Raw genomic sequence first — 27297 nt, 5'->3', positions numbered from 1 at the left:
CCATGTGACACAGTAATATCCACAAATGGAACCAATGCATTCAAACGTATCATTAACATACACATGTCTAGTATCTGTAAGGTTGTGAGACAACTCACAGAAGTTTTTGCAGACCTCACAAGTTTCACAGAAATTAATCTGATGTTGGTTTAATCCAGACCAATCTGATTAAAATCTGATGCAGGCTTTATTTTTAATTTATCGAACTATTTTTTATTTACCCAGGTAGGGCGTCAAAATAACAAAATGTTAAAACCATGTAAAACAATGGAAAAAACAAAAAAATTATTGTTAATTCAAACAAAATAAATAATAATTTAATTTGAATCTAGAAAAGAAACACTTCTTGAATAGCTTATTTTACCAAATAGGATTGAAACAAAACAAAAAAAACAATAACACAGACATAAACATTACATCAGCTTATAACTAACTTTTTAAAGTAGCTATAGTACAGTGTGAGTCAGAAACCTGTGAACATTACACATGTTTACTAAATTTTATAAATTCTGATTGGCCAATCCAGCAATGGTTTTGTGAAATCATAGCCAATATAAATTAATGTTAATGAGTTAGTTGATAGTCATCCAATCAGCAAACACAATAATTTTAATGAGTAGGCGATAGTAGACATCCAATATATAATTGAAGATAATGAGCTATTATTAAATATTTATAATGTGTTTATAAACTAAGATACAGGTTTCTGCTATTCACTGTAGTTTGTCTTTTAAAGAAGCAACATATATGTTACTGTTAGTCATTCATATTCATTGCATTAACAGAGCATGAAATTGTTGTCACACCAGTCTAACTGGACCGTGATGAACACTGTGGCATATAATTACAAGAGAGTAGTGAATGAAATTAATACGCTAAATACATCTTACTTGAAAGAATGTTCCATTTTCTTTGATGTATAAATGTACATTGATTCAACTACTTTGCAAGAAAAGTACACCAACTGTGAGGCGTGTTTATTAAAAACATACTCACTGTATTTGGCGGTATTGTTTTCAAGTGACAAAGCCCTAACCAATCATCATGCAAAGTTGGTTGCTACAGTGACAGAAACTAAATCATGCTAACATAAACATATCAACTTCGCTTGATAAGAGAAAGATGACCGACATACCACGTACTTGTTAATGTTTCAAAGCAACACTATCAGTTGTACAAGCATTGCTACGGGAACTAGCTGTAGCACAACAATAACAACGAAAATCCACATACCATACTACATGTATCAATGGCCTAATTCACACCTATATTCTATCGCTATACTGCTCAGAGCTTAATTATTCGCTGCGTTTTATTTTTGTTTGTTTCATTGATAGTTATATTAAAATACAGTAAAATTTAAATGTAACTACAGAACGTAAGTATTGATTCTTTTAGAACCTATCCGTGCAACATCAGATCCATTAAAATTAAAATTTACAGTATCCATTACAAATGTGAAATAACAACAACAAAATGACCACAGGTAAATTGAAATCTCCAATGAAAGAAAAAACTGGAAATATAAGAAAACAATGGGTACTGAATTGTGAGCTACATGTAAGGTTTTATCAAAAGGTAGTTCAAAAAAATTGAGAAAGTAAAATATAAAAAAACGTAATTAAAACATGGCGCTAAAGATTATTTTAATAACTTAGTGTGACATATTTTTCTCACCAAAATTTTGGACTAACATTCTGCCCATTTTTGTATTTTTCAATAATTCTCAGCATAATTTTAGGTTAAATGAACGTACTTTTCTATTGGCTACAGGTCAAAATTTTGAAAAAAAAACAATGAAAACAATCATAGGAGTTTTATTTTTGTTAAAGTACCCAAAGGTTAGCATCACACAATAAGTATGTGTGTGCTACCATGTTTACAACAAACAAATAATACTACTTCCTGCAAAGAAAACTTTAGAGGTCTGCTAAGTAGGTAACATGTGTTAGTGCAATACAGTTTTAAATATCCAACATAACACATGTTATTGTGTATTTTTGTGTGCTCGAATATCCAATTAATTTTTACAATCGATAACATTTAATTACATTGGATTGCAAAAGGTGAGTATCTGCATATTATTTACTAGAGACAGCTGTGAAGAGAAAAACCTGTAAACATGCTTTATTGTCATCGTTTGTTCTCACAACTATTATGTGAATATAATGTTTTTTTTAAAAAACAAAATAGCATTGCAATAAAAGAAAGAGAGCAGATGTGTAGCAGGTGTTGAGCCCTGATGATTCGACTTAAATTCAATACCCACATGTTCTAAACTATACTGACAATATGGTGTACAGAATAAATTGAGAATTAATTTGTGATTATTGAAATTTTATTCTATATTCTGATCTTTTTCAATAATGATATTTTAATGATGTACCGTGGCAACACATTTACAATGGCAACTCAGCAGAGCCAATCAGTTGGACAGTAAATTAACACATCAACACAATATGAACAGTAATGATATCAGATATGAACGTGCAGGAAATTTATCATGGAAATGAAAAATTATAGATTATTTTTGATGGAAGAAAAATGTAATATAATTCAACTAAGAGATAGATTAGTTATATGATCAGATGCTATTTTATGCACTTCTTATTTTCACATTTTTATACTGTATTATTAATCATCAGTCATTCCACTAAATTATGTGCTTGGTCACATTTTTAAAAAGTAACATTTCTGGGGATTTTATTTTTGAAATTTTGTTTGTATGACCAAACATATATAACCTCATGAATATCTTTAATTACCCCACTATGTTAATGTTACCAAATACCTCACGATTTCACATTAAATTGCTTACATATTATTTTTATTTTAGTAGATTATGGAAAATTAATTATTACAGTCAGCAGGTGGTGGTTATTACCAGAGAAGGATTTAGAGAGGGAACGCCCAAACTGGACCACTACTAATGCAGTACTAATTACGCCTATTACCCATACGTCATAATGATATTATTGTTAAGCCTAAAAGGTGCTCCTTCTCAAACCACACATCCTGCATCTGCATTGTATTATACCAAAAAATATTGAACTTGAGTGTCACTGGTACAGATGGGTCCAAGCACATTATAGAGCATGTCAAGGAAGTCCATTGTTGAAGAGGTGTATAGTTTTTAAAATCCTGGCTGTGTAAATGATATAAGACCCAAAAAATCCATTGAGTGCACAAGAATGCTTGAGTGATTGTACATTTGGACCTACCCCAATGCACATATCAATTTCAAATACGAGTAAATACAAACCTATAGTACAGCCAAGCCTTAGGGGCAAATAATGTCTTACTTTAGCAAAACCTGTCAGCAACATATAATAATACATATAATAATATCTTCCAGCTTTGTGTTTTAAGTGAATTTCAACTCAAAATTTGTCATTGTATGTGCCTGTAAAACACTTTGCTTGAATTTTGAATTTAATTTCACAGCAGGAGTATGTCAAGGAAAAAAAATCTAACATAAGTACAATATCCCTTATACATGTATAATCATTGAAAATAAGCTACACTCAACACATGCTGTATTCAGTGAAAATATACACATGTACCGGTATCAACTAAAAAAAACTGTCTATAAAATTTGAATACTGTAAAATACTTTTTTTTTAGATGGAATTCATTTTTTGATGAATTGACATTTTGACTGTTTTGTATGACATTTATTTTCACTGTATTTTGATATGAGTTGAATGTAACACATAGACAGTGAAAATTAATTCCCAGAGAAAATAAAGAACTTCACAGTAACACTGAAATATAGATGAAAATAATTTTAGATAAGTAAATTTATCAGCAATAAATCATCTGTATGCCTTGTTTGCCATGAGATACAATATATTGAACAGAAAAGACAACATGTACTTTATAACACTTGTTCTTATTATGTTTCATTTTATATTGTATTGTAAGTGCATCTTAAATACAAGCTCACACAAACCAAAAAAAAACAAAAACATTTATTAGTACACGTATTGTACATAGTTTGCTGACATAATTTTACCATAGACACACTTCTGTATTTTATGCACTACTAACACAGGGAATACATACAACTTGTGCAAGTCTCTTTTAATATCATTCTGCATACAAACTAATAAAATTATCCAAATAACCACTTAATAAATTGTTTCTCTTTTGATCAATATGTAAGGTATTAAAATACGATATGGAAATATAAAAATCAAGAACAATGGTTAATTATTACTAATTTTCAGTTTACTTTTGGAACTAACATTTCTTGAAAAATTTGCTAAATTTTTTTTTGTTAGTGACTGTTTTCAATACAGAAGAAAAATATTCAATGACACTTGCCATGTACAGTCATTTTAATTACAAACTGTTTTAAATATGATGTTTACTTCTTCTGGGTTTGCCTATCTGTTGTTCTTTTAACCTTTTATATTTTTGTCCTGCCCTTGCCTGTTGCTACATGTGTAGGTAGGTCAAATATGCGCAAACAGAATTACATCACGTCTGTTGGTAATTCAGTAATCAGGAATTTACAGTAACTTTTTTTATTTATCTATATGCATCTTCCATGCAGATTACAATGAAATTGCAAGCTCTATCATATTCAATTGTACATGTGTGCTAGGTAAACTAACAAGATTAACTCAGAAAAGAAAAGTGAGATTAGATTGCGCTTACTTTTCAGTATGTATTGGATCAATTCTCACATTTTTTTCATTTGAAGAATGGTTTCTCAATTTTGTTTTCTTTCAGTGGGAAAGTTGTTTTTATTCTGTTTCACTTTGGTTTTAGTTGTTTAAATGTCAGTGTGAATATAGATTATGGACAAATTTTTTGCTTGTTTTTAATGCAGAATATTTTCAATGAAATTTTAATCTGTAAAAGTCTGAAAATCGAAACCTCACCTCCAATAGTATCTCTCTTTCTTCTTCTGGAAGGTCTGTAAATAAATTGTCTATGTGGACGGACTCACGGAAGTAGAAATGACAATGAGCATTGTCATTGAGAAATGCAGCCTGGATAATTTCCAATTCAGTCACACTGCAAGTTTGGTGTGACTCTTGCAAAACCCAGGAGTAGCCATTGCTAGCTGCTACAAGAAAGTTTTTATCCAACCAGCTGGAATCGTCAGGAATATCAGTGCAGTTCCTCTGCAACGGTGGTGCATCAATTGGTCTGTGTGATCCATAACGTTCTCCGAGGAGACAAATAAAAAAAGGTGTGCATCTGTTAATGTAGTCCAAACACAGTGTGACAACATTTCCTGAGTTACTCTGTTCATCGTTTATTCCCCACCGAAGATCCACTGGTGCAAAGTATGTACCACGTTGCCGACACAAATTATCGATCTGTGGAAAGACTTTCCTGACGAGATAGTCTCGTTCTTCAGCAAAATCCTTGAATGTAGAGCTTATGAATGGTCTTACTGGTTGTCGCCAAGAGAACTGACGTTTTACTCCACTTAAGCCACGCTGTAGTTTGGGTCGCTTTCTGGCCGAGCTCATCATGAGATGTGTTTTGGAATCTTGACAGGTAATACTTTGCGTTTACATTTCGTGTTGGTATCCAAGTAATTCATTACTCTAAACCATTGTCATGTAGCATTCACAAAAATCTGTCAAGAATGAAGAAGAACGGAAATATTTGTATCAAGTGTAATATTTATGATTTAATCTCTTGATCGCCATCCACAAAATAGTTCCATTTATAGTCTGCTCTTTTCCAACATTCAATGTTTTTAATTTAATTTTTTGATCAAAAACTAGACGCAATGTTACATTTTGTCTGTTTTGTCCAAAATTATGATTGAATTCACAGAAAATGTGAAAAAGTTCAACCCAATTAGAGCGGAAAAAAAATTGAAGTTGAAAAATGTTGCAGTTATGATTCTGAACAAGTGTGGAAGTCTGACCGACTTCGCTGCAGTGTATGTATTTGTTTAGTTTCATTGTAGATCGCGATCACCCTACGACAGACAACATAACAATACATGTACTGCCAATAAAAAAACAGCAACAAAAAAAAAAGGAAGTTGAGAGAACTACATCGAAACCAAGAGCAACAGTAAATGGATCTACAGGTACTAAGTAGTCGGAATGATGAATCAAAACACGATGCCAATGCAAGATTAAATTAAATTAAAAAGTTGACAGCAACTCCAAAAAAATCAAATCGATACATTTTTTGAGGATGACAATTATACCATGCCTTAGGTTGCCTTCAAGTTTTATGGTGATCACACTACTTAACACAATAACAAAATGTGCATTGTTTATCCTAACTGACATGAGTGTTATCACAGAGTGGCTACGGTGTTACACACACTGGCACAGATTATAAACACGACATAAGAACTTATCATGCCCCACAGACAAATTTCGTGATACTTACTGGTCTACGAATTTTGAAATGTAAATCTCTTCATGATCCTGAAATAAAGATATCCCCGGGAAAATAACGGAAGTTGACACAAAGCTTTCAGCGTCGTTTATCGCTAGGCAGCAAAATACAAGGACAACCACTCGGGAAAGTCCTGCAACCTCGTTCAATTCTGTAGTTATATGAAAGATATAATATCGCATTTTTTGTAATTCTGCCCATTTATATGTTAAAACAAATTAAATTATTTTAATAATTATTGTTTTGAAAGTATTAACCTTTTGAATTCTGGCAATAAAGCTCTATTACTAAGATACATATTCCATGTATAGGAACGAGGATAGTCATATTTCTACCCCGCTTAAAATGTGCAATAGAAACCTATAGTTAGTTTTCTAAACTTCTTAACGCATTCCCATTAGGTTATGACGGTAATTATCAGGGATATTTAAAATAAACGCTTATTTTGATCATGAATAAATTAACGTATACAATCTTGACCCAGACTGACATCATGACGTTGTTATGACCCCCATAATTTTGAGTTCATATTCCTGGCCAATAAGAAAGGGCCACGCTCTGAGGTTGTAGTCTATGATTTGGTACTATTTTATTGGTCCATTTTGATCACGAGGGGATACGCGGTATGCTCTGATTGGCCGAGAATCTTCGAGGTATTCCCTAAACTGACCGGGATTTCCGTGTTGACTCCACTCAGCTGAACTACTGGCTCTCTTTCACCTGGGCTTCGGAGATAGGTTAAGATATAATCAAAATGAAGAGTCAATTTTGGTTGTTAGCCCTTTTCGGCTTACTGCTCGCGTCAAGTAAGTTCAATTTTATTCACATTTTTTACAATTTTATTTAAAATGAAACGTTCTGTCGACTGCTGTACATGTGAAACGTGTTCTGGATGCGGAAGTGCTTACGCGTACTCCCAATTATACGTGAGTTGGAACAGTGTTCACACGTTGGGAACATAAATAAATGAACGTTGGTTTGCCTTTTTTTCAATTCATTATTTTCACATTCATTTATATTATAGTTCTCGTGTTGTCAAATAAACGCAATAAACTAATGTTAACATTTTCCGTCCGCCATCGATTCCAGAATCTTCGAAAACTATTCACGCCTTTTAGTTTTTTTACACCAACTGATCATGTTTGCGAGACATTGTAGATGCTCTCAGATCCCATGTAAGTCCTAAAATCGTGAAAACAGCTAACAGTGACTGTCCGAATTACGTTCCTATAGTTTGTATGCAATAACCTTATCCAACTATCGATCAGAATTGCTGTTGCCCCTATTTGTATATTCTTATATCTCCCCATTTTGTTGTCAACATAATTATAATTCAGTGACTTTTCTCCAAAATAATGTTGAGAAAAATGGCAGTAGGCTAATGTAAGCCCAATATTTAAAATTTTAATAATTCTGGTTATATAGGTTATATAGTTCCAAATTAGATCAGTATTAGATTCGGCGATGTTGTTTGTAAAATGTATGCAGATGAGTTTAGCTTTTGCTAAAAAACTTTAATTAATTTGTGGAACTTGGGAGGGAGATAATATGAGAAATGTTATAGTTAAAAGGAAAATTTGCCTTAACCCAACATTTACTTGTGTTGTGTAGAATCCGCCCTTTCATTCATTCAGGTATCAAGTCATTACAAACCTAAAAATAGTAATCAATGATTTGAACAGCCAATAGAATAATGCCAAATCATTATAGCCTTAGAAACAATGACTTGAAGCAGAGTAATTTATTCCATTCATTGAGTATGCATTGATGTTCACAAATATGAATATCTTCTCAAATACACATTACATTCAAATGTGTACCGGTACATCTAGTATTGTTTAATAGTTTGTGTCAGGCCTAAAGCATTGTCCTGTGAAATAAGAACACGTGTTGCTAGGACTTTACATTTTTATGCATTTACAGTATGTATGTAACATAAGAAGAAATAATGTTGGATCATTTTAATGAAAGATGCTGTAATTTTCATTGAAACATAGTCATTTATTTAATTTCATAGATAAATTTGAAGAAAAAACGTGCTGTAAATTATGGTTTGTTGTGCTGCACATCATTTCATTTTCTTTTACATTGAAGTTTTAAATAAGAAGTTTGTAAATTATTCACCAGGTATAAATGTAACATCATAAATTAATAATATATTAGTTTCATTGTTAATTTGTTTATCTCGACTGAAGATGCACAACAAAATTGATTGACCCCAAATATCACTTTGGTTATTTAGACACTAGTTTGTCAAATTGAATGACAAGATTTTAATACTTTATACTTAATATTTTATATATTTATTTTGTGCATCCATTTTATCATTTCCCTTGGCCAAAGTTCATTAATTTGGCCATCTGCTCGCCAACATACCTTGCCAGAATTCCCACTATAAAACTATATTCACTGTCTACTAAATCAAATAAATCTATTGCAAAGTCACACATTGTTAGCAGTTAAGCTACGATGTTATACAAGATAACAAAATTTATTGGTTTAAATTTGGAATTAATTTGAGCCGATACAGTAGCGCTGATTGATGGATTTGGCACACCAAATCAAATCCTTCAATTTAACTATAAAAGTCAAATGCACCTTTTTCTAACACAATCACACGGCCATGAATAGTCGACAAAACAGTGTGAATCCGATAATGCCAGGTGTACACAAATTGTTAAAATTGATATCCAAATGCAGGTACAGTTCATTAATACGATTGTTGTATATACTTAGCTTGATGTTTTATTGTAGCATGTGTGTTGGCTGAAGGAGCGGAAGATGCTACTGTTGAGTTGGATGATGATATTGGTAGCAGTAGAGATGGATCAAAGACAGATGACGAAGTTGTCATGAGGTAATAATCATTAATTTTAACATTTTTTTCTTCTGATATTTGACAGTGAGTTTGTCGCTTAGAATTTTCGCTGAAGGAATTATTCAGTGCAAATAAAATCCAGCGACTATACCATTTTTTTCCTTTATTTTACACTCAACTCGTCAAAAAACAGTGAAAATAAATTTTATACAAAACGCAAAAAAAGTTGACTCAGTGAAAATTAATTCCAGCTAAAATAAAGTATTTTACAGTAATTGTACAATTGCACGTTTCATGTGACAATTACATCTGATTCATAAATGAATACTTGCAATTTGCATGTAACAGTTGTTGGCTTGAACACAGTACATCTTCGCACATAATTGGTAGGATAGTATATTGATGCTGGAATTATTCAATATCAGAATTTATCCACACTACACATTCTCATTGTTAGAACAGCAACTATTAGATTATCTTGGATTATCTGCTTTAAAATTGTGTTCTTTTGGTCGTTGCTCAACAACATATGGCATAGTACTTAGTATGTGAATAATAAGTAGTCTCCATATTATTTAGATATACATATTTTTTTTTGTCACTGCAATAAGTACACTATAATCTATTTATTCTTTATAATAGAGGGGTCTTCCCTTGTTGTTCATTGTATGGCATACTTGACTCGTACTAGAATTTAATACTTTAATATATTTTGTTACAGAGAGGAGGAAGCAATCAAATTGGATGGTTTGAGTGTGGCACAGATGAAAGAACTTAGAGATAAATCTGAGAAGCACATTTTCAAGGCTGAAGTTGATAGAATGATGAAACTCATTATTAATTCACTATATAAGAACAAAGAGGTAATGTAATGACACGACTTGTACTCAAAATTAATTTTTTTTGTTACAACTGAAAAAGTCAACATTAATATTTTGATGTGTAATATTTTTAAATGTTTTTTTTTTTTTTTTAGATCTTCTTGCGTGAATTGATTTCTAACGCTTCTGATGCCTTGGATAAAATCAGATTGTTGTCTTTGACCGATAAATCTGCTTTGGATGCCACAGACGAATTTTCCATAAGAATAAAGGTATCAATATTTGTAATGTTTTTTTATAATTACTTGAGGAAAATTATGTTTATGAAGTGTTAATGCTCTCCTTGCCTTCAGGAATTTACTCTCCGACAAAAAGCATTGTGCAATATTGTGTTGTCTGTCATACTTACCGGTAATGTCTGTTGAATTGATCAACAATGCTAATTTTTAACTGACTTAATACCAGAAGCATTGTTTTGTGAGAATATTTTAGATCAATGATACTAAACCAGTTCCATGCATAGACCTTATAGGTCTTGTGATATTTAACTGTTTCAATTCCTTTCAGGCTGACAAGGACAATCACATGCTACACGTTACAGACACTGGTATTGGAATGACAAAAGAAGACTTGAAGAATAACCTTGGTACTATTGCTAAATCAGGAACCAGTGAATTTCTCAATAAAATTTCGGTAAGTTCATAAAGTCATATTGTCAAATGATAGCTGTTCAGGAATGATTGTGGGTTTGGAGTTATTAAAATATTGTATAATTGATTAGTAGATATTGTATTTCTTCCAGTTTATAAATAAATTACCATGAATTCAAATTATTTTCCATTGAAGAACAGTTTTTAATGCTATATTGCATACTGAAGCATCTGCTAAAGTTGAGCACAAGTTTCGAAATTTTTCCGTATTCATCAGTTATCCACATGGTTTTATTAATCTGTTTTAATTCAATTTATTTCTTCAGGAGGTGCAATCTGCAGATGAGATGAGTGATATGATTGGTCAGTTTGGCGTTGGTTTCTACTCATCTTTCTTGGTATCAGACACGGTCATTGTGACGTCAAAGAACAATGATGACAAACAATACATCTGGGAATCTGATGCGTCTGAATTCTCCGTGGTTGAAGATCCACGTGGTGATACACTCAAACGAGGCACAACTGTCAGGTGAGTTAATCTTGTGGTACCTGTGTTGTATTTAGTTGGAATTTAATTAGCATTACAAATTCTTGACATTTTGCAGAGTAAACGATACCATGAAACTAAGAAAAAAGATTTTTTTTTAATCATAACCTTGTTTCCATGGAAACCATGACTTTTTGATTGGTTTCTCCATAGTATTGAACCATACTAAAGTGGCCATTTTGAACTGAAAATTGATCAAAATACATACAACTGAGATTCATAATTTAAAAAAACTAGTTCATATAATCTAAGTTTATTCTTCAGACAATAAATAAATTCTGTCTTGTAAATGTTGGTCGCAACCATTCTTAAGTTTGTTATCCTGTAGCTTATTAGCTTATTGAATGCTTATTTCCGACCTTTCTTCAGTTTACATATCGCCAGTGGAGTAACAATTTCTGTTTTACAGTTTACTTTTGAAGGAAGAGGCCTATGACTTCTTGGAACCAGGAACCATTAGAGAACTTGTCAAAAAATACAGTCAGTTCATCAACTTCCCAATCTATCTGTGGGCCAGTAAAACTGAGATGGTAGATGAGCCTTTGGATGAGGATGAAATTGAAGCACAAGAGATGGAAGACGCAGATGAAACTGAGGAGGGAGACGAAGATGAAGGTAAAAAAATTGAAATAGTAGCGATACTTTACTGCTTTGGATTGTAGAGGAATAACATAGTCTGTTTATGCAGGAGTTTTGTTCAGTGGCTGCTGACTAGCCATCTACTTGGCTTGATCAGTCAGTTCTTTGTATTTTTTGACTTGCAACCTCTCAAACTTGGCGAATCACCTTTTATATTTTACTCTGTAAAAATTAAAGCTTATAATCTTTTTTTTGCAGAAGCCCAGGTTGAAGAAGAGGCTGAAGAGGAAGAGGAGAAACCAAAAACCAAACAAGTAGAGAAGACTACATGGGACTGGGAATTAATGAATGCAAACAAACCAATTTGGACCAGGAAGTAAGTATATGTTATCTTTAATTCTAACATTATTTTACTTTCTTTCACAGATTTATCATTCTTTGAGGTAAACCAGACTAAATCTCGATACTTGATTTACATTTACAGTCCTAAAGAAATTACAGATGAAGAATACAATGACTTTTTCAAGCAGTTCACCAAAGAGGTTGAAGACCCATTGGCAAAAACACATTTCACTGCAGAGGGTGAAGTAACTTTCAAGTCTATCTTGTATGTCCCCAAAACTGCACCTTCCGGTATGTTCAACGATTATGGAAAGAAGACAGATTTCATCAAAGTAAGATATTCTATCAGTCCAGAGATGGTGGAGGTGTAATTTAATTTGTTTTCAAACCACCTTGTATATAAATACAGTAATGATCCAGCTAGTTTTTGAATGATTTGGGTTGATCCAATGTTAATAATTTGATTCAGTTTTGAGGTGATTAGCAGTAGTGGATTAACTGTGTGCGAATATAGGCTGATTACACTGATATAACTTAGGAAAATTTTACAAATGTGTGGTATTGCATGTAAATGTTTAATTCATTGTTACCATTTCAATTTTTGCTGTATAGAATGAGTAATTGCATAATTCCGAGGTCTTTCAAGTCTTCAAAATATCTAAATTTCAAAGAAATAATTGCAATTTGTCGTACATTTGAAAATGTAGAACATTTTTTTTAAAAAAAACACAAAAAAACTCCAATCAATTTATCATCTCATTTTCATGTGTTTGGAATGAAGTGATTTTAATTTTCTGATCGATATTTTTTCCATTGTTTTGTAGATGTATGTACGTAGAGTGTTTATCACCGATGACTTTGAAGACATGATGCCAAAATACTTGAGCTTTGTCAAGGGAATTGTTGACTCGGACGATCTGCCTTTGAATGTATCTCGTGAAACTCTTCAACAACATAAACTACTGAAAGTCATTAAGAAAAAACTTGTTAGAAAGGTAAGACAACATAAAAAATTTTCAGATTTATTTTACTCTGGGGCTATTTTGCTGTTCATCGTAGTGCGATTCTCCAAGCCCTGGTCAGATGTTACTTTTTCAGAAGCTAAATGCAGCCAGTTTGAGAATTCTTAAATGAATCATTGGTCAGTCTTGTTGCGCAATTCCAACCAGAAATGTTTCTTGCTACAAATACAACCATTCATTAATCAATCATGTCTTTATTCTTTTCAGACTTTAGATATGATCAAAAAGCTGGATATCGAAGAATACAATGAAAAATTCTGGAAGGAGTTTGGTACCAACATTAAGCTTGGTATTATTGAAGATCATTCAAATCGTACTCGTCTTGCCAAGTTGGTCAGATTCTTCTCGTCCAACTCTGATACAGAATTTACCAGTCTCGCTGAATATGTGGAAAGGATGAAGGATAAACAAGAGCATATTTACTTTATGGGTGGTGCCAGCAGAAAAGAGGTAAATGCTAGATATTTGCATAGTTTTGTATTTGTTTCAGTGTTGAACCAAATGTACATAATTCCCCTTTGGCCACAGGTTTTGATGAAAATCTTAAAGAAAATTCTGTGGATTTGCAGTCTGTTCACATAGGTTCACACGTTACATTTTCACACGTAACAATTACGAAGATTTACTCTTATGTATTTATGCAGAATATGTTACTTATGGACACTATGTATCCGATAATGATTTGTGATTTGTTTCTTTCAACATTCATTCAAAATTTTAAAAAGAAATTTAAATATTTTATCTGAAATATTTATGGAATGAAGTAATAATTAATAAATAATTTATTGTTTTAGGTTGAGAGTACACCATTTGTTGAAAGACTATTAAAGAAAGGCTATGAAGTGCTGTATCTGATAGAGCCAGTAGATGAATACTGTATACAGTCACTGCCAGAATTTGATGGAAAGAAATTCCAGAATGTTGCCAAGGAAGGTCTCAAACTCGATGAATCTGAATCCGCTAAGGAAAGATTTGAAGAAATTGAAAAAGAATATGAACCATTGATGAAATGGATGAAAGATGCAGCTCTCACAGATAAGGTAAACAAAATTGGTTTTATTACCTGTAGTTGGTAAAGAACGTTTGCTGCCAATACCCTTGTTTATTCCTATGTTCCTGGTGTCCTGGTAACGTTCTGGTTTTGACAGTACCTATGCTGGCAAGATTTTTGCCGTTCTGGTCCTAAATATATAAGGCGTTTTGAATTGTATATGCCATTGCACAAAATCGTCTTTCATTTTCTGAATTTGTCTTAATGCTTGTTTTTTGTCCATCACAGATCAAGGAAGCTGTGATTTCCAAGCGCTTGACAGATTCACCATGTGCATTAGTGGCTAGTTCATATGGTTGGTCTGGTAATATGGAGCGTATCATGAGAGCACAGGCATATGCACAAGCGAAAGATTCACAAACCAGGTAATAAATCAAAGTTTGGGTACTTATTACTATTATTGATAGTCCTACAAAGCTACATACATGTTTTGATAACACAGAAAACTGTCTGTGCTACCAAACTCTGCCAAATTTAAACAAGTTCATGTGGTACAAGAGTATATTTTGGTTTGCCTTTAGAAAAAACATCAGTATAGTGAAATCTGACACAACAAAGGACTGTTTTGATCAGATTTATTGTAATTATACACTCAATTGTGATGTTGTAACTGATCATGTTTATTTTATTGCAGTTACTATGCTGGACAGAAAAAAATTCTTGAGGTTAACCCAAGACATCCATTGATCCAAGAATTAAAATCTAAAGTAGAAGCTGATGAAGAAGACCAAACTGCTAAAGATTTAGCCATGGTGATGTTTGAAACGGCTGTTCTGAGATCAGGATTCAATTTAGAAGACTCTGCTGCCTTTGCCTCAAGAATTGAAAAAATGTTAAAACTGAGTATGGACATTGATCCAGATACAAAGGTAAGAGTTTCTAATATTTTTAAACAGTTTTACCCTGTGGAACAACTTGCCAATTTTTCTTATATTCTGCAGAATATATTCGTTGATATGATTGTTGATTTGGCAATAGGTTGAGGAATGGCCTGAAGATTTGGAAGAAGCTGATGAGGAAGATGAGGAGGAAGATGATGACGACGAAGAGGAGGAAGAAGAAGAAATTGAAGACGAAGAACCAGGAGCAGGAGAAGATGAAATATTAGAACCAGAGGTTTGTAATGATATACTTGTCTCCAAGCAATTGTTTTTAGAATAAATCATTGTAATACTTTTGATGTTCAGAGTTTTATTTACCAGGTTTTAATTTCTGTGGTTTGTGGAGGACACTATACTATATATTATAGTTCACTTTGCATTGTTTCTATGTTTTTAGTGCATTTATAGCTATCTGCAAAATATGACAAATATAAAGAATTTGAACCAAATAGTGTCACAAATTTGACAAAATTACTAAAAAAAGGAGATATTTAAATTCTTGGGGATATTTTGGTTTGTGTGAAGTATTTGTGATGTTAGCAGGCAGAACAATTGTCCACATCCAGCATTTGTTATTTAAAGCACGGTGGTCGTCCCGCAGTGCGTGTTCGAATTTCATGTAAATAAACAATTTATTTTACATGCGTTATATAATATAATATTTTTTTTATACGTATGTAAAACACATCGTTTACGAGTCTCGTATCGAACAGGACGCGGCACGACGACTGTCGCCCTTTAAGCTTGCAACTAAAGTTGTACAATTCAGGAATATTTTCTTCCAGACTAATTTATTTTCAATAATTTTCTCTTTTTAGGTTGAAGACCATGATGAACTCTAACATTCTTCAGAACAGTGTGGTTTTTATACAAAAAATAAATAAATAAATGGGTCTTAACTGAAAAGTGCTGTGCTATAAAATATTCCTCATGGAGGAAATTTTCTCTTCCTTGATGTGCAACTTGTGTACAATGGTGATGGTTACCATAGAAACTGAGAAATAGCCAATCAATGCCAAGGATCTTTACAAATTGTAAATGTTTTAAAGAATATAGCAATTTGTCACTTTTTGAAATAATGAATTTATTTTATAAGTGTTTTTTTTAGTTACGAATATCCTAACATTGAAACGATAAAATCTGTTCTCTGTGATTTTTGTGAGTCAATTGTTAGATTATTAGTTATGTGTATCGTTCATACTTTTAGTTTTCTACTGTTATTCCCAACTTTTATAAAGAAAAGTGTCTGTGCTTTAGATTCTTAGAGCTGATCATGTTTCTCTTTTCCTGTCATTGTTTGTGCAACCAAGTTAAGGTGTCACAAAAAAAATGTAAACATTGAAAGAAAATGTATAAAAAAGGAAAAAAATAAATTATTTCTTAAACAAATATTGGTGCATTTTGCCTTGTAATTTACATACAAGAAATTCTGACTAAAGTATTTTTAGTATTGGTGATTGTATGCTTAATTGTGAGTGTGTTGACAATTATGAATCTCGCTGTTGAGGGCAGAGTATTCTCAAAGTATTGAACGAGTTTACCTAATCTATAATATTGAAGACAACGCATGTTCTTTGTGTGTTTACTTTTTAGTTTGGGCTAATTGTAAAGTTATTGAAGTGAACAGATAGCTTTAAAGTTGTATTGTTGGCAAAACTCGAGAGCAATTTTAAGTTTGAACGACTTGCCCACGAATTGAATCGGTTGTGATGCATTGTACCGTTTATCAACTACCGGTAAATTATTTGTCTTAATTACAAGAAATCCAGTCGTACGAGTACATTGCCATTCTTATTCTACTTTAGGAGTACACTAAATGCAATTAACTTCGGAAGTATGTGGTGTTCACTTAGATGCACTGGTAACGCGAGAAAATAACTTCTTATAAATTGTTTCGACAGGAAATAACACTACGGTCTGGCATGCACTTCAAACTAATATTAATGTAATGATGTCCATCTTTGATCGTCGGAGAATCTTGCAAGCAATTCAGTGACTTCATTGCCCCCTGTGATGCTGAAAACTCGTTCACAACAGACTGTAGCACATGTTCCTTTATTGGCAAGGATATCGTGCGAATACTGTGGCTGTTGCATTTATTATAGTACATATATTAAAATATAATAAACACAAAGCTATTTTAGTTGTTTTGTATATTAAAACTTGTCTCATGAACAAGGGATTCACTGAAATGCGGTGTGTGAGGGCGTACTTCATTACATCAGCTGTTGGACGTTTTGTTCATTGACAAGTACCGTTGATGCCGGGCGGACACCTGTGGATCTGGCCAGCTCTCTATTTGAAACTTCAAAACTGGCTGCTTTTCTGGGAATATTGAAAACCAAATCTGTGTGATTTGTTCACACCCTTTTTGTAGAAGTTTAAGTAGGCGAACATGTTCTCTGACTAGAATTACATTGCATATTGTTTCAGCAAATAAATTTTGGTAAGATTTGGCTATCTTTGCTCGGTTATATTTAATCAAAAAAATATTCAAAATCGCTTTCACATGCCGGTTGCTATGAACAAGTGTCAGATGGGGTTTAAATGATATTCACGTTCTAGTTACTGACCCTGTGCAAACCCAAAAGAGTAACTATTTGGACAACTTTCCACAACTAATATCCATACTTTTGACATGTGGAATTCAACAAGCCTATCAACGAGCGCAGTGCACAATGACGTCATTTTAAAATGCTTTAATGCTATTCCATCGACCAATAAAAACCTCTCGCTTTAGTTCGAATTGTGATAATTGTAAACATTCTTTAAAATGGGTTTGTGGGAATTGGAGTTTTAATTCGGATTGCAGCATCATCACAATCTCCGTAAGAATAATAATACGCATTTTATTACGAACGATAAGTTAAAAAAGTTCAGAAAAAAATTAGAAACATGATAATTGCATTGCAATGTAGAAAAGTCTTATAAGAATTGGTGAAAATCTCAAAAAGGTCAGCTATTATTCTCAATAATAAATTTGAACCAAAACGTAACATCACCTAACGTACTTAAACAAAAAGTAGCAAATATGTGACCGATCCGAAAACAATGCCTAATAAATTGAATGTTGCCATGGTAACACCCATCGCATTATTGCAGAGATCCGTTTTGCAGCAGTCAAGACAGTTCCAGGTATCATGGTCCGTATTACAGTAGACGTCCATCTGTTCAGAAAGGCAGTATTCATAACTGTACTTGTCGGTGTTGATAGCACTGCGGTAACATCCTTTCAACACATACAGCTTATCTACAACAAAAATATCATAGTAATTCTAAAAAAATAAGTCATGACAGTTAATATTAAACATTAACATTATTGTTCATGAATAATTATAATATCACATTGATTTTCACCTCATGTCACAGTGTTAAATTCAATATAATGTCATTGAATTTATAGTTTTTGTGGCAACACATGAGTGTATTGCAACTCATGACCTTAGTTGTAAACTTTATAAACATTTATCTTTTAGCTTAATGCTTACCAGTGTAATATGAGTAGGTAGTACAAGCTTCATATGGACCACCGTCTGGCAGGTCTGAGTCATCACAGGTATACACATTATAACAGTTGTCAAAACTATTGGCTGCTGATCCATCAGCGTTACAGTAATAGCATTTCAGCGCAGAAACTGTTAAAATAAAACAAGTGTAAGAGAGAGACCGATTTAGATGACAGATGAGTCCCATGCGATGTTTACATCACGTATAGAATACATTGTTTATTTACATAATAATACACTAGTAACTCTCACTACATGATGGGACCGAAGGTAACGCTTTATCTTTGGCTCAGAAAATTTGTAATTAGAGATATTGATATGTGTCTGTGTCAAAAAAATCTCTGATGTATGTCCAATAATATTGGATTGAAGATTCATCAAGACGTTCCAAAGATAATGGTATGAAACACAGGTACTGATGAATTTCAAATATTTAAGGGTTGGGTTCGGAATACCTGAATTTGTATGTTGCAGCATGTTTGTTTGACGCCTTTGACATGCGAAGAAACTTGCGGCACATAAATAAAAGTAATACTGACAGACTTCGCTAGTCATGTGGGTCAGTAACTTAACTTTATCAAGCATTTCTGTTGATTCCCTCCGTGTGATAATATATGGGTCAACGAGCACACACCTCGAGGGTGACTAGTAGAAACCTACCAACAGGTAGGCAACTCGCCCAAGATGTCTGTAAATTATGTAAAATAGGCAATTCAAGGGGCCGGGGACCTTTTCATGGGTCAAGGAGCCCCTTTTCAAATTCATTACGAAGGCAATTTCCATTTCTATACAAAACTTACTGCTTTGTACTAAAAGGAGGTGGTGAGCATGTAGCGTTCAAAATCGTATCATGTGTCAATATGTAAAAAAGGTTGTTGTGTTTTCCCCCGCATCATTGTTGCCATGACAACAAGGCGAAACAAAGCTATTGCATTGCGCTACATTATTAGGTTAATGCACTTTCAATCTTCAATTTTGTCTATGCTGTTCGTGTGCAGTTTATTTGTTCCACTATTTTTTCCACGGGAATGGACACTAATTACGTTAGTGAAGATATGGTTTAAATATGTGGATTTAAAAAAAGTTAAATTAAAGGAAGTCCGAAAAGTTTTGTTTTTTAGGTTTAACCTAGGCTGTACCTTGAAAGATCATGGATGGAGCTAAAAAAAAAGACTCAAGTAGGATTAAAACCAGTTCAGTCCCCTTCTTTTTTTCCCCCATGGTACGATATAAGTTTTCTAAATTCGGTGAGCGACTACCAGCGTTCTTTGAAATGCCTGTGAAATGGCTGCTATTTTCACGCCTAAAATGATCCTTTGATACATAAATATTATGACCCCAGGTTACAATAGCTTAAGTGATTTTTACTTTAGCATATGGTTAGTGTGGCAAATTTGTGGCAAACATATTATATTTGGGAGCTTGGTTCACACATATTTTGATGCGTGCAATCATCACCGTATATATACCCGTTCTTACTATAACCAGGGAGCTATGACAGCTCTCTGCTCTCTGCTATAACCCATTCATAGAGCTCTTTTCTAACACTACGGCCGACTTCAACACCGATATAAGTCCAGACTAAGGGACGACGTCAAAAGATCGATGTCGGATAAAAAACTTATTTGCTTTAGTTTGGGGGTGGGGGGGGGGGGTGACCTCAAAAAGTTTCTATCCTACAAAAACGATTTTATTTTTTAATGAAGTCAAAACAATCTTGCAGTATTTGTAATTCGGTTTTTTTCTCTATCCAGTCATGGACAAAAATAACAGAAAATGAAAAAAAAAACATTCAAGACGAGAAAATAGTTTTTTTTTTTAGAATTATAACACAAAGCGTTTTATTTGGACTTAAACATCGGATATACAACCACATTCCCTGGTATTACATTCGGGAAATATTGTTTTTAATTGCAACTTCTAAAGAACAGATGCTTTGCGATCACAAACCCCGATGCATTGCTTTTTAAATTGCTACGTCATTCAACTGTGATTATATAGACGCACGTACGTGCTATTCCACGGGGGGTTTCTTCCCTCCTGCAGTCCAGACGTCGCAGTTGAAAATTCTTGCGTAAATGTGTTATGCACTACACATTTAATCAAATTATTTTTTTTTTTTTATTATTATACAATTAACAATACAAGAAAAGGAAACAGAACTAAAAGTACAACACAATCACAAATACAACAAATTTTCAGAGTAAGGTAAAGTACATAAAATTTGACCTATTCGACTGGAAAATTACTCCATTTATTAACATGATGCTCCATAATATTTTTACGAGTTGCAATATATTTTTCAATTTTATAAATATTCAACACTAAATGTTTTAATACTATGAAACTGGGTAAGGTATCTTGACACCTAGCAGTGTATATAGCCCGTTTACCAAGTAATATAACCTGATTTGTAATAGTACTAAAATTTTCATCCCCAAGTAGTAATTGATGTTTATCTGGAAGACTGTTTAGATTTAAAAATTTGCCCCAGTTATGAAATACTTTACCCCAAAGCTCCTTTGAATATTGGCCGTCTACAAATAAATGTAGTAAAGTTTCATCTGTTTTTTTACAAAAAGTACACAGGGGAGATGATGCATAAACTGGGGACATTTTCAATAAAATAAAATTAATATATAGAATATTTCCCAAAATTTTACAATAAAATGCACGTGACTTGGATTCTATTGTAACCTTGTACGGAAGTGCATACAATTTTTTCCAGTCTAAAGTTATAGTAGGAAACAAATTTTGGTAGTATATTTCGCTTTTCGGGGGGGAAAATTTCCTTTTAACTAGTATTTGGGAAAATATTCTCGTAGACATTTTGCTAATAACTATAATTTTACCATCACTAGGAACACTTACCGGGAGAGTGGGTCTAACAACATAAGTTTTCGGAATTGCATCCACAAGACCAAACCATTTTAAAAAAATTGTCGTGCCTTCCAAACGATTAACCAATAGATCGCAAGACAGAATTTTACCATTCTTATCATATAAATCCGTAATATAAACTATACCTATGTTATACAATTCCCTATAAAAGATAGATTTTCCTTGAATAATAATATTTTGATTGTTCCAAATAATCTCACTTGCGATTTCTTGAAGATTTTCCGGGGGTTTATGTAAATTTACTGACGACCATGCATGAAGAACAGACTCATAAAAGGGTGGCAAGTTTATCGGTAACATTTCCCTATTAAAATTACACTGGAACAACAAATTTGCTCCACCTACCGAATTAAGATACCAATCAAAAACTTGTTTCCATGGATGGTAATTTTTATCAAAAAACTTTTTAACCCAATTTGCTTTTGCTCCAACACACATGCTCAATAAATCCGGCATAGCCAAACCCCCCTTTAACATATTACCAATCACAGTGTTTCTGGCGATCTTATCAGGACCGTTCCAGAGGAAATTATAAAACATCGAGTTGAGTTTAACTAATACTGATTTAGGAACGGAAATAAGGTTAAACATATACAGTAATTTGAAAATAGCTAAGGATCTAATAACTTGTATTTTACCGAGTAAAGATAAATTACGACAAACCCAAAATTTTAAAAGCTTTCCAACTGACACAAGATATTTTTCACAATTCATTGAAGTCGCAAGATCATCGTTATATGAAAAATATATACCGACAATTTTAACACAATCTGAACACCATTTTAATTTTAAAGGTTCGTCTTTTCGGTGTCTCCAGCTACCTATCCACATTGCTTCCGTTTTATCCGCATTTACCCTCAGCCCAGATACAGTACTAAAACAGTCCAATTTGCTAAATAGTTCCGTAGCAGAAGCCAAGTCTCTAACAAAAGTGGTGAGATCATCTGCATAAGCAGTATATTTCACTTGATTTGGACCAATCTGAATACCATTTATTTTATTATTTTCAGATATAGCATTTAGTAAAGGTTCCAAACTTAAAATAAACAAAGCAGGAGATAAAGGGTCACCTTGTCTTACACCTCGATTCATGTTAAAATACCCAGTTGAAAAGCCTTTGTTCATTACACAACTTGAGATATCAGAGTAGAAACAATGAATCCAGTTAATAAATGACTCCCCAAAATTATATTTCTTTAGAACAGCAAAAATGTATTGCCATTCCAAAGAGTCAAATGCCTTTTCAAAATCAATGCAAAATAAAATTCCAGGTATATTCCTGTCTTTTGTGTAGTTCATAAGGTCATCTATCAGACGTGCACAGTCACCTATATATCTACCTTTAACAAAAGCAGACTGGAGTTCAGAAATAAGGGAGGGTAATACTTTCTCCACTCTCAAGGCAACACATTTAGCCGCAATCTTATAATCCAAATTTAACAGCGATATGGGGCGCCAATTTTTAATGTATCTGAGGTCCTTTCCTTCTTTAGGGAGTAATGATATCACTGCCTGTCTTTGTGTAATTGATAATTTACCCACCTCATACCCATAATACAATGCTTTCACCACACAGGGTCCCACCAAAGCCCAAAATGTTTTATAAAATTCGGCACTAAGACCATCATTCCCCGGTGTTTTATTATTTGGAATTTTTTGCAGAGCCTCGTAAGCTTCCTTCAATGTAATTGGACCCTCACACAAATTTTTGTCAGATTCTTTTAAATGGGGAAGTCTCAATGGGTTCAAAAATGTCTCAATGTTTGTATTATCAGTCACAACTTTTGATCGGAACAATTCTGAATAAAATTTCTCGATTTCTGATAAAATATTCTTTTCCCCATGTATTATATTTCCTGATATATCAATTAAATTATTTATCTGAATTTTAGTCTGGTTAGTCTTTTCTAGGCCTAAAAAATATTTTGAATTTGTTTTCCCCAAATTCGTAGCAATCTGCTCTCGACCTAATTATACACCCTTCCGTTATATAGTCATATTCTTCTTCTAGTGATTTTCTTTTGCCTTCAAGCCTATCCAACAACTGTTCCGATGGATCCGAATTATATTCCAATTCCAAGGCTAGTATTTCAACATTTAGTTTCTGAATCTTCTTTCTTTTTTCTGCAGCTCTTTTCTTTGAATAGGTAATTGTAAGACCCCTTATACGAAATTTCATTAAATCCCAAATTAGAAGGGGATTTCTCAGATTGTTATATTTTTGTAACCAATAGTTTGGAAAATAGTTTGGTCCGAGTGTAAAGTCTGTTTACACCCACCCGACAACCAACTGCTACGCCATACTACTGTCGGATTATCAATTTGTATTTAATGGTGAATGTAGTCTGACGCCATGGTCAATATTTATCAATTAAAGCGCGGCTCCGCAATCCCAGGAATTGCACCAGTGCATCATGGGAAATGTAATTTGCATGGTCCGCCCAGTTGTTTACTTGGTACACAGCTGTTATCATTTCAACTGAAGACGTTAATTCCGTAAGCTAACATCATGCATTACGCTATTATCTGATTTGAAAAGACTTGCTGAATCCCGTTGCCCGACGTTCACTGGGCCTACGCACTCTTTTGAAAGCCGTTTTCTGTGTTTGTTTCGCTCGTGGTCGACTGTAAAGCACAATTTCTGTAAATGGCGTTACGGCATTGTAAGGATCTCATTGGTATCTCTGAATTGAGCTCATGCCTTTGCTTTCTTGCTATTGTATCAATATGTTACAAATGCGACCTTTTTATACAATGTATTTATTTATTCATTCACAACCCGTACGTTACAAGCGCGATGTATTTATACTACGTACTGTGCTATGTTGCCGTGGGTTTATTTATAAATATAATGAGCACGTACTTGCAACAAACCAGTTATTATTAAAAATCTAAATAGGCAAAGTTATGAGTAAATCAATATAGATACATCGAACATGCAACGTGCGGATAATGAATAAATAGTTATAAGTAAACTTTTGGCAAAAATCCGTTGCCGAAAAGTCAGGATGGTAAATGGTGACCGAAACTTTCAGTCACCACTTCTAACTTGAACAGATCAAAACAACAACACTGCTATTAGGCGTCGTTTATACAAAAAGTATTGGACGATGCTCGGACGACGAAATGCGTGGACTGACGAAAAATATATCCAGCGCAAGTCGCAACTTATGAGGGCTGATAACGTTGTGGTCACACAAAGAGAAGTGATGCCGGAGTGTGTTGTAAGACAGATACGCGGACTGTATCCCAATCTCCCAGGCGTGCCTTATATGGGTCATCTCTGGTACTGAAAAATACATTGATACAAACAAACCAAACGGCCCTTTTCAGGGCCAACAAATATTCCAAATAGAGAACTACCGTATTGTCAATTACTTGCATCATGAAATAACTGTAGTTTATTTGAATGACCTACACAATTTAGTTGTCGTACAACGTTTGCTATAATGTGTCTTGTCGGCTAGGCAATAATGACGTTATGCAACGTCAAAACAAAAAAAAAAAAAAAAAAAAAAAAAATGTATTATACGTATACGGCTGTGCGGCACGGGTCCGACGCCAAATATACATGAATATATGCGCGGCTCATACTAGTACGTGACAAAAAGGGCTAAATCTTTCACTGCGGGGATATGTTTCAGGGAACATTATATTTTTTTGTGAGACCTTTCAATTTATTTTTTTCGAGAACGAAGAGAAATTTGAGAAACATACTCGACATATTGTCGGGGATGTATTTGGGACTCCCTCGAATCTTTTCATCGATATCAGAGTGAAAACCATTTTTTTTTATTTTCCCAGCCCGGTAACCACGAATGTCTTACTTTGCGCACACACACTACAGAAATTATTGGTATGTTTACGCAAAGTCGATTCGCACTCGCTCGGGTCGGACCGCTTCGTGGGGCGCCGACGATGTCCCCTGAGATGAACGGACGGACAAACAGCTCACAGCATATCATTTCTTATTAGCTCCACGATATTACTTACATGATCAACTCCGTAATTACATAAACATACCTAGAGATTGAACAAACAACTCGGAATTAACACCTTACATTTACATAAACCCATGACTGACAGCCAGTTTTAGCAGTCAAAGCGACTGTTTGAATCATGCTTTTCCGTCGCTTTTACGCGCAAATCACACTGACATCGCACCGAACTCGTAAATTAACATCGCAGTTGTATCGCGGACATATTCACGTTTGTGTACGACATGAAAATAAAGCATCACAGGCGTTAAGATTGCCGAAAAGAGTGATTTTGCGGAGCACCCCGAAGAGGTGTTTCACGCTTGAGTGTCATTTGCATACTGAAAAGTGGCGGCCATCTTTCCTTTTATACACTCAGACCCGCGGTTTAAGTTTCAGTGGGGGGTAGGGGGGGTTGGGAAAAAACTAAAGGAATTAAGTTTTTTATCCTACATTGAACTTTTGATGTTGTCCCTAAGTTCACACAGTACTCACCGGCTGATAGGAAAACCGTAACCATTAGAAGACCAAGCACAAATCGCGTGGACATTTTGTGCGATTGGTTGACAATCTAGACTCACGTGAACTGTGTATTGCAATACGAAAATAACGCAACAAACTAAACCACGCCCCCGTGTCAATGATTGGACAACGTCATTTTGCACGTGAATCTGAATCATGCTTGGAGCGAGCGGCCTCTGCATGTGGTAAAGTGATGAAAGCGTAATATGACAGAACCCCATACCCTCCTCGTGGCTTTCGTTGCGTATGGAAGTTATTTTCACGAGTGATGCGGTGTATCCTGCGGCCGTACTTTCACGAGCGAAGCGAAGTACTGCTTTCGTATTACTTTTCGATGTAATTGTGCAAACTTTGGATTTTACAATATGTATGAGTCAATATCTCTGTTCAAACATCACTACAAAAGTGATTGTCCTGTTGCATGGCGGTTGACAATTAAACTACGTAAGGCTAACTTTGAAGTTTACAACCCTATATACGTTTTATAACAATGTACAGAGTGTTTTTATCGCAAATCCAAAAGTAAACAAAGCCAAAGAATGCAATAATTTTCGAACAATTTTCCTCATCAGCCATGCATCAAAAATTCTGGTTTATGTAATAAAAATCGAATTGCACCTACAGTCGAAGCCAGATTTAGTGAAAATCAGTTAGGAATAAAGAAAGATCTTTTTATACTAAGATCAATTAGAGAAAGAATGATGAAAAAAATGTATCTATGCGTTATCGACTATACACCTGATAATTTGATAGAATCAATGACAAGAAATTACTGTGGGTCTGTGGAAGCCACTCAGTTCATGAAGCACGATTAATTGCAAATCTGTATTGGAACCAAGATGCGGTAATAAGAACAAGAAGTGGTGATATGAAAATCAGAATCGAAAGAGGGGTAACTTATACAGTAAATTCTTAATCCAAGAGGCATTATATTTTTTTTAGTTCTAGGGGTGTATATCTTAGGGCGATTTTGGTTCTAGGGGCGATTTATGTCAAAACCACGAACCAAGCAACGTAAAGACTTCCTGTGTTAAACTCCACCCCATTTCCGCCACAGAACGATGGTTCCAGAAGTGTTAATAAAACACAATTTCATAATTTTTCTACGATTTATGTTAAAATAAAAGCAAAAAAAGGGCAATCATAATAAACAAAATAACTTTTTAGGGAGTTTGGACATTCGTCAAAGTAAATGGAACTGAATTTATTTCAATTTTGAATAAGGTAGATATTTCGTGTCTGCAGGAAACGTGGTAAGCAGTCTAAGAAGTAATCAGACGTAGTTGATTGTGACAG

The 27297-nt window shown here is 33.9% G+C and overlaps 3 protein-coding genes across 3 annotated transcripts in view; 1 reads left to right on the top strand and 2 right to left on the bottom strand.

Moving 5' to 3' along the window:
- The window catches only part of LOC100366770 (uncharacterized), a 30316-nt gene extending 23829 nt beyond the window's left edge, over positions 1–6487 (bottom strand). Inside the window, exons 1-2 of the mRNA XM_085497028.1 lie at positions 6376–6487; positions 4890–5599 (exon numbers count right to left, since the gene is read on the bottom strand). Of these exons, the coding sequence (XP_085353154.1) occupies positions 4890–5492 (603 nt within the window). The 5' untranslated portion in view covers positions 5493–5599; positions 6376–6487. The remainder of the gene's footprint in view (positions 1–4889; positions 5600–6375) is intronic.
- A 556-nt stretch (positions 6488–7043) lies between these two features.
- LOC100366928 (endoplasmin-like) lies at positions 7044–16484 on the top strand. The gene is made up of 16 exons (XM_085497030.1): positions 7044–7190; positions 9139–9241; positions 9924–10065; positions 10179–10295; positions 10591–10716; positions 11000–11202; positions 11630–11835; positions 12058–12175; positions 12284–12473; positions 12966–13136; positions 13371–13613; positions 13958–14203; positions 14443–14579; positions 14849–15083; positions 15193–15330; positions 15914–16484. The coding sequence occupies exons 1-16, from the start codon at positions 7139–7141 to the stop codon at positions 15935–15937; spliced, it is 2451 nt and encodes an 816-aa protein (XP_085353156.1). The 5' UTR covers positions 7044–7138; the 3' UTR covers positions 15938–16484.
- Positions 16485–17924: 1440 nt separating this feature from the next.
- LOC102806014 (uncharacterized) lies at positions 17925–26103 on the bottom strand. Its single transcript, XM_085497031.1, has 3 exons — positions 25975–26103; positions 18584–18730; positions 17925–18345 (listed from the first exon to the last, which is right to left on the bottom strand). Exons 1-3 carry the CDS (start codon positions 26027–26029, stop codon positions 18107–18109), a joined length of 441 nt encoding a protein of 146 aa, XP_085353157.1. The 5' UTR covers positions 26030–26103; the 3' UTR covers positions 17925–18106.
- Positions 26104–27297: the final 1194 nt, after the last annotated feature.

This window comes from Saccoglossus kowalevskii, chromosome 3 (assembly GCF_978046115.1).
Source record: "Saccoglossus kowalevskii chromosome 3, keSacKowa6.1, whole genome shotgun sequence".
NCBI classification, from domain to species: domain Eukaryota; kingdom Metazoa; phylum Hemichordata; class Enteropneusta; family Harrimaniidae; genus Saccoglossus; species Saccoglossus kowalevskii.
Note: the sequence above shows the minus strand (reverse complement) of the source record. Positions and strands in the feature narration are given on the sequence as shown.

Bases quoted from the DNA above. Each gene is read 5' to 3' on its own strand.
- LOC102806014 (XM_085497031.1), bottom strand. From the start codon at position 26,029: ATGTCCACGCGATTTGTGCTTGGTCTTCTAATGGTTACGGTTTTCCTA. The intron at 18,731-25,974 runs GTGAGTACTGTG...TTATTTTAACAG, and splicing joins TACGGTTTTCCTATCAGCCG to TTTCTGCGCTGAAATGCTAT. The intron at 18,346-18,583 runs GTAAGCATTAAG...TTTTTGTTGTAG, and splicing joins TACCTACTCATATTACACTG to ATAAGCTGTATGTGTTGAAA.
- LOC100366928 (XM_085497030.1), top strand. From the start codon at position 7,139: ATGAAGAGTCAATTTTGGTTGTTAGCCCTTTTCGGCTTACTGCTCGCG. The intron at 9,242-9,923 runs GTAATAATCATT...ATTTTGTTACAG, and splicing joins GATGACGAAGTTGTCATGAG to AGAGGAGGAAGCAATCAAAT. The intron at 12,176-12,283 runs GTAAGTATATGT...TTACATTTACAG, and splicing joins AAACCAATTTGGACCAGGAA to TCCTAAAGAAATTACAGATG.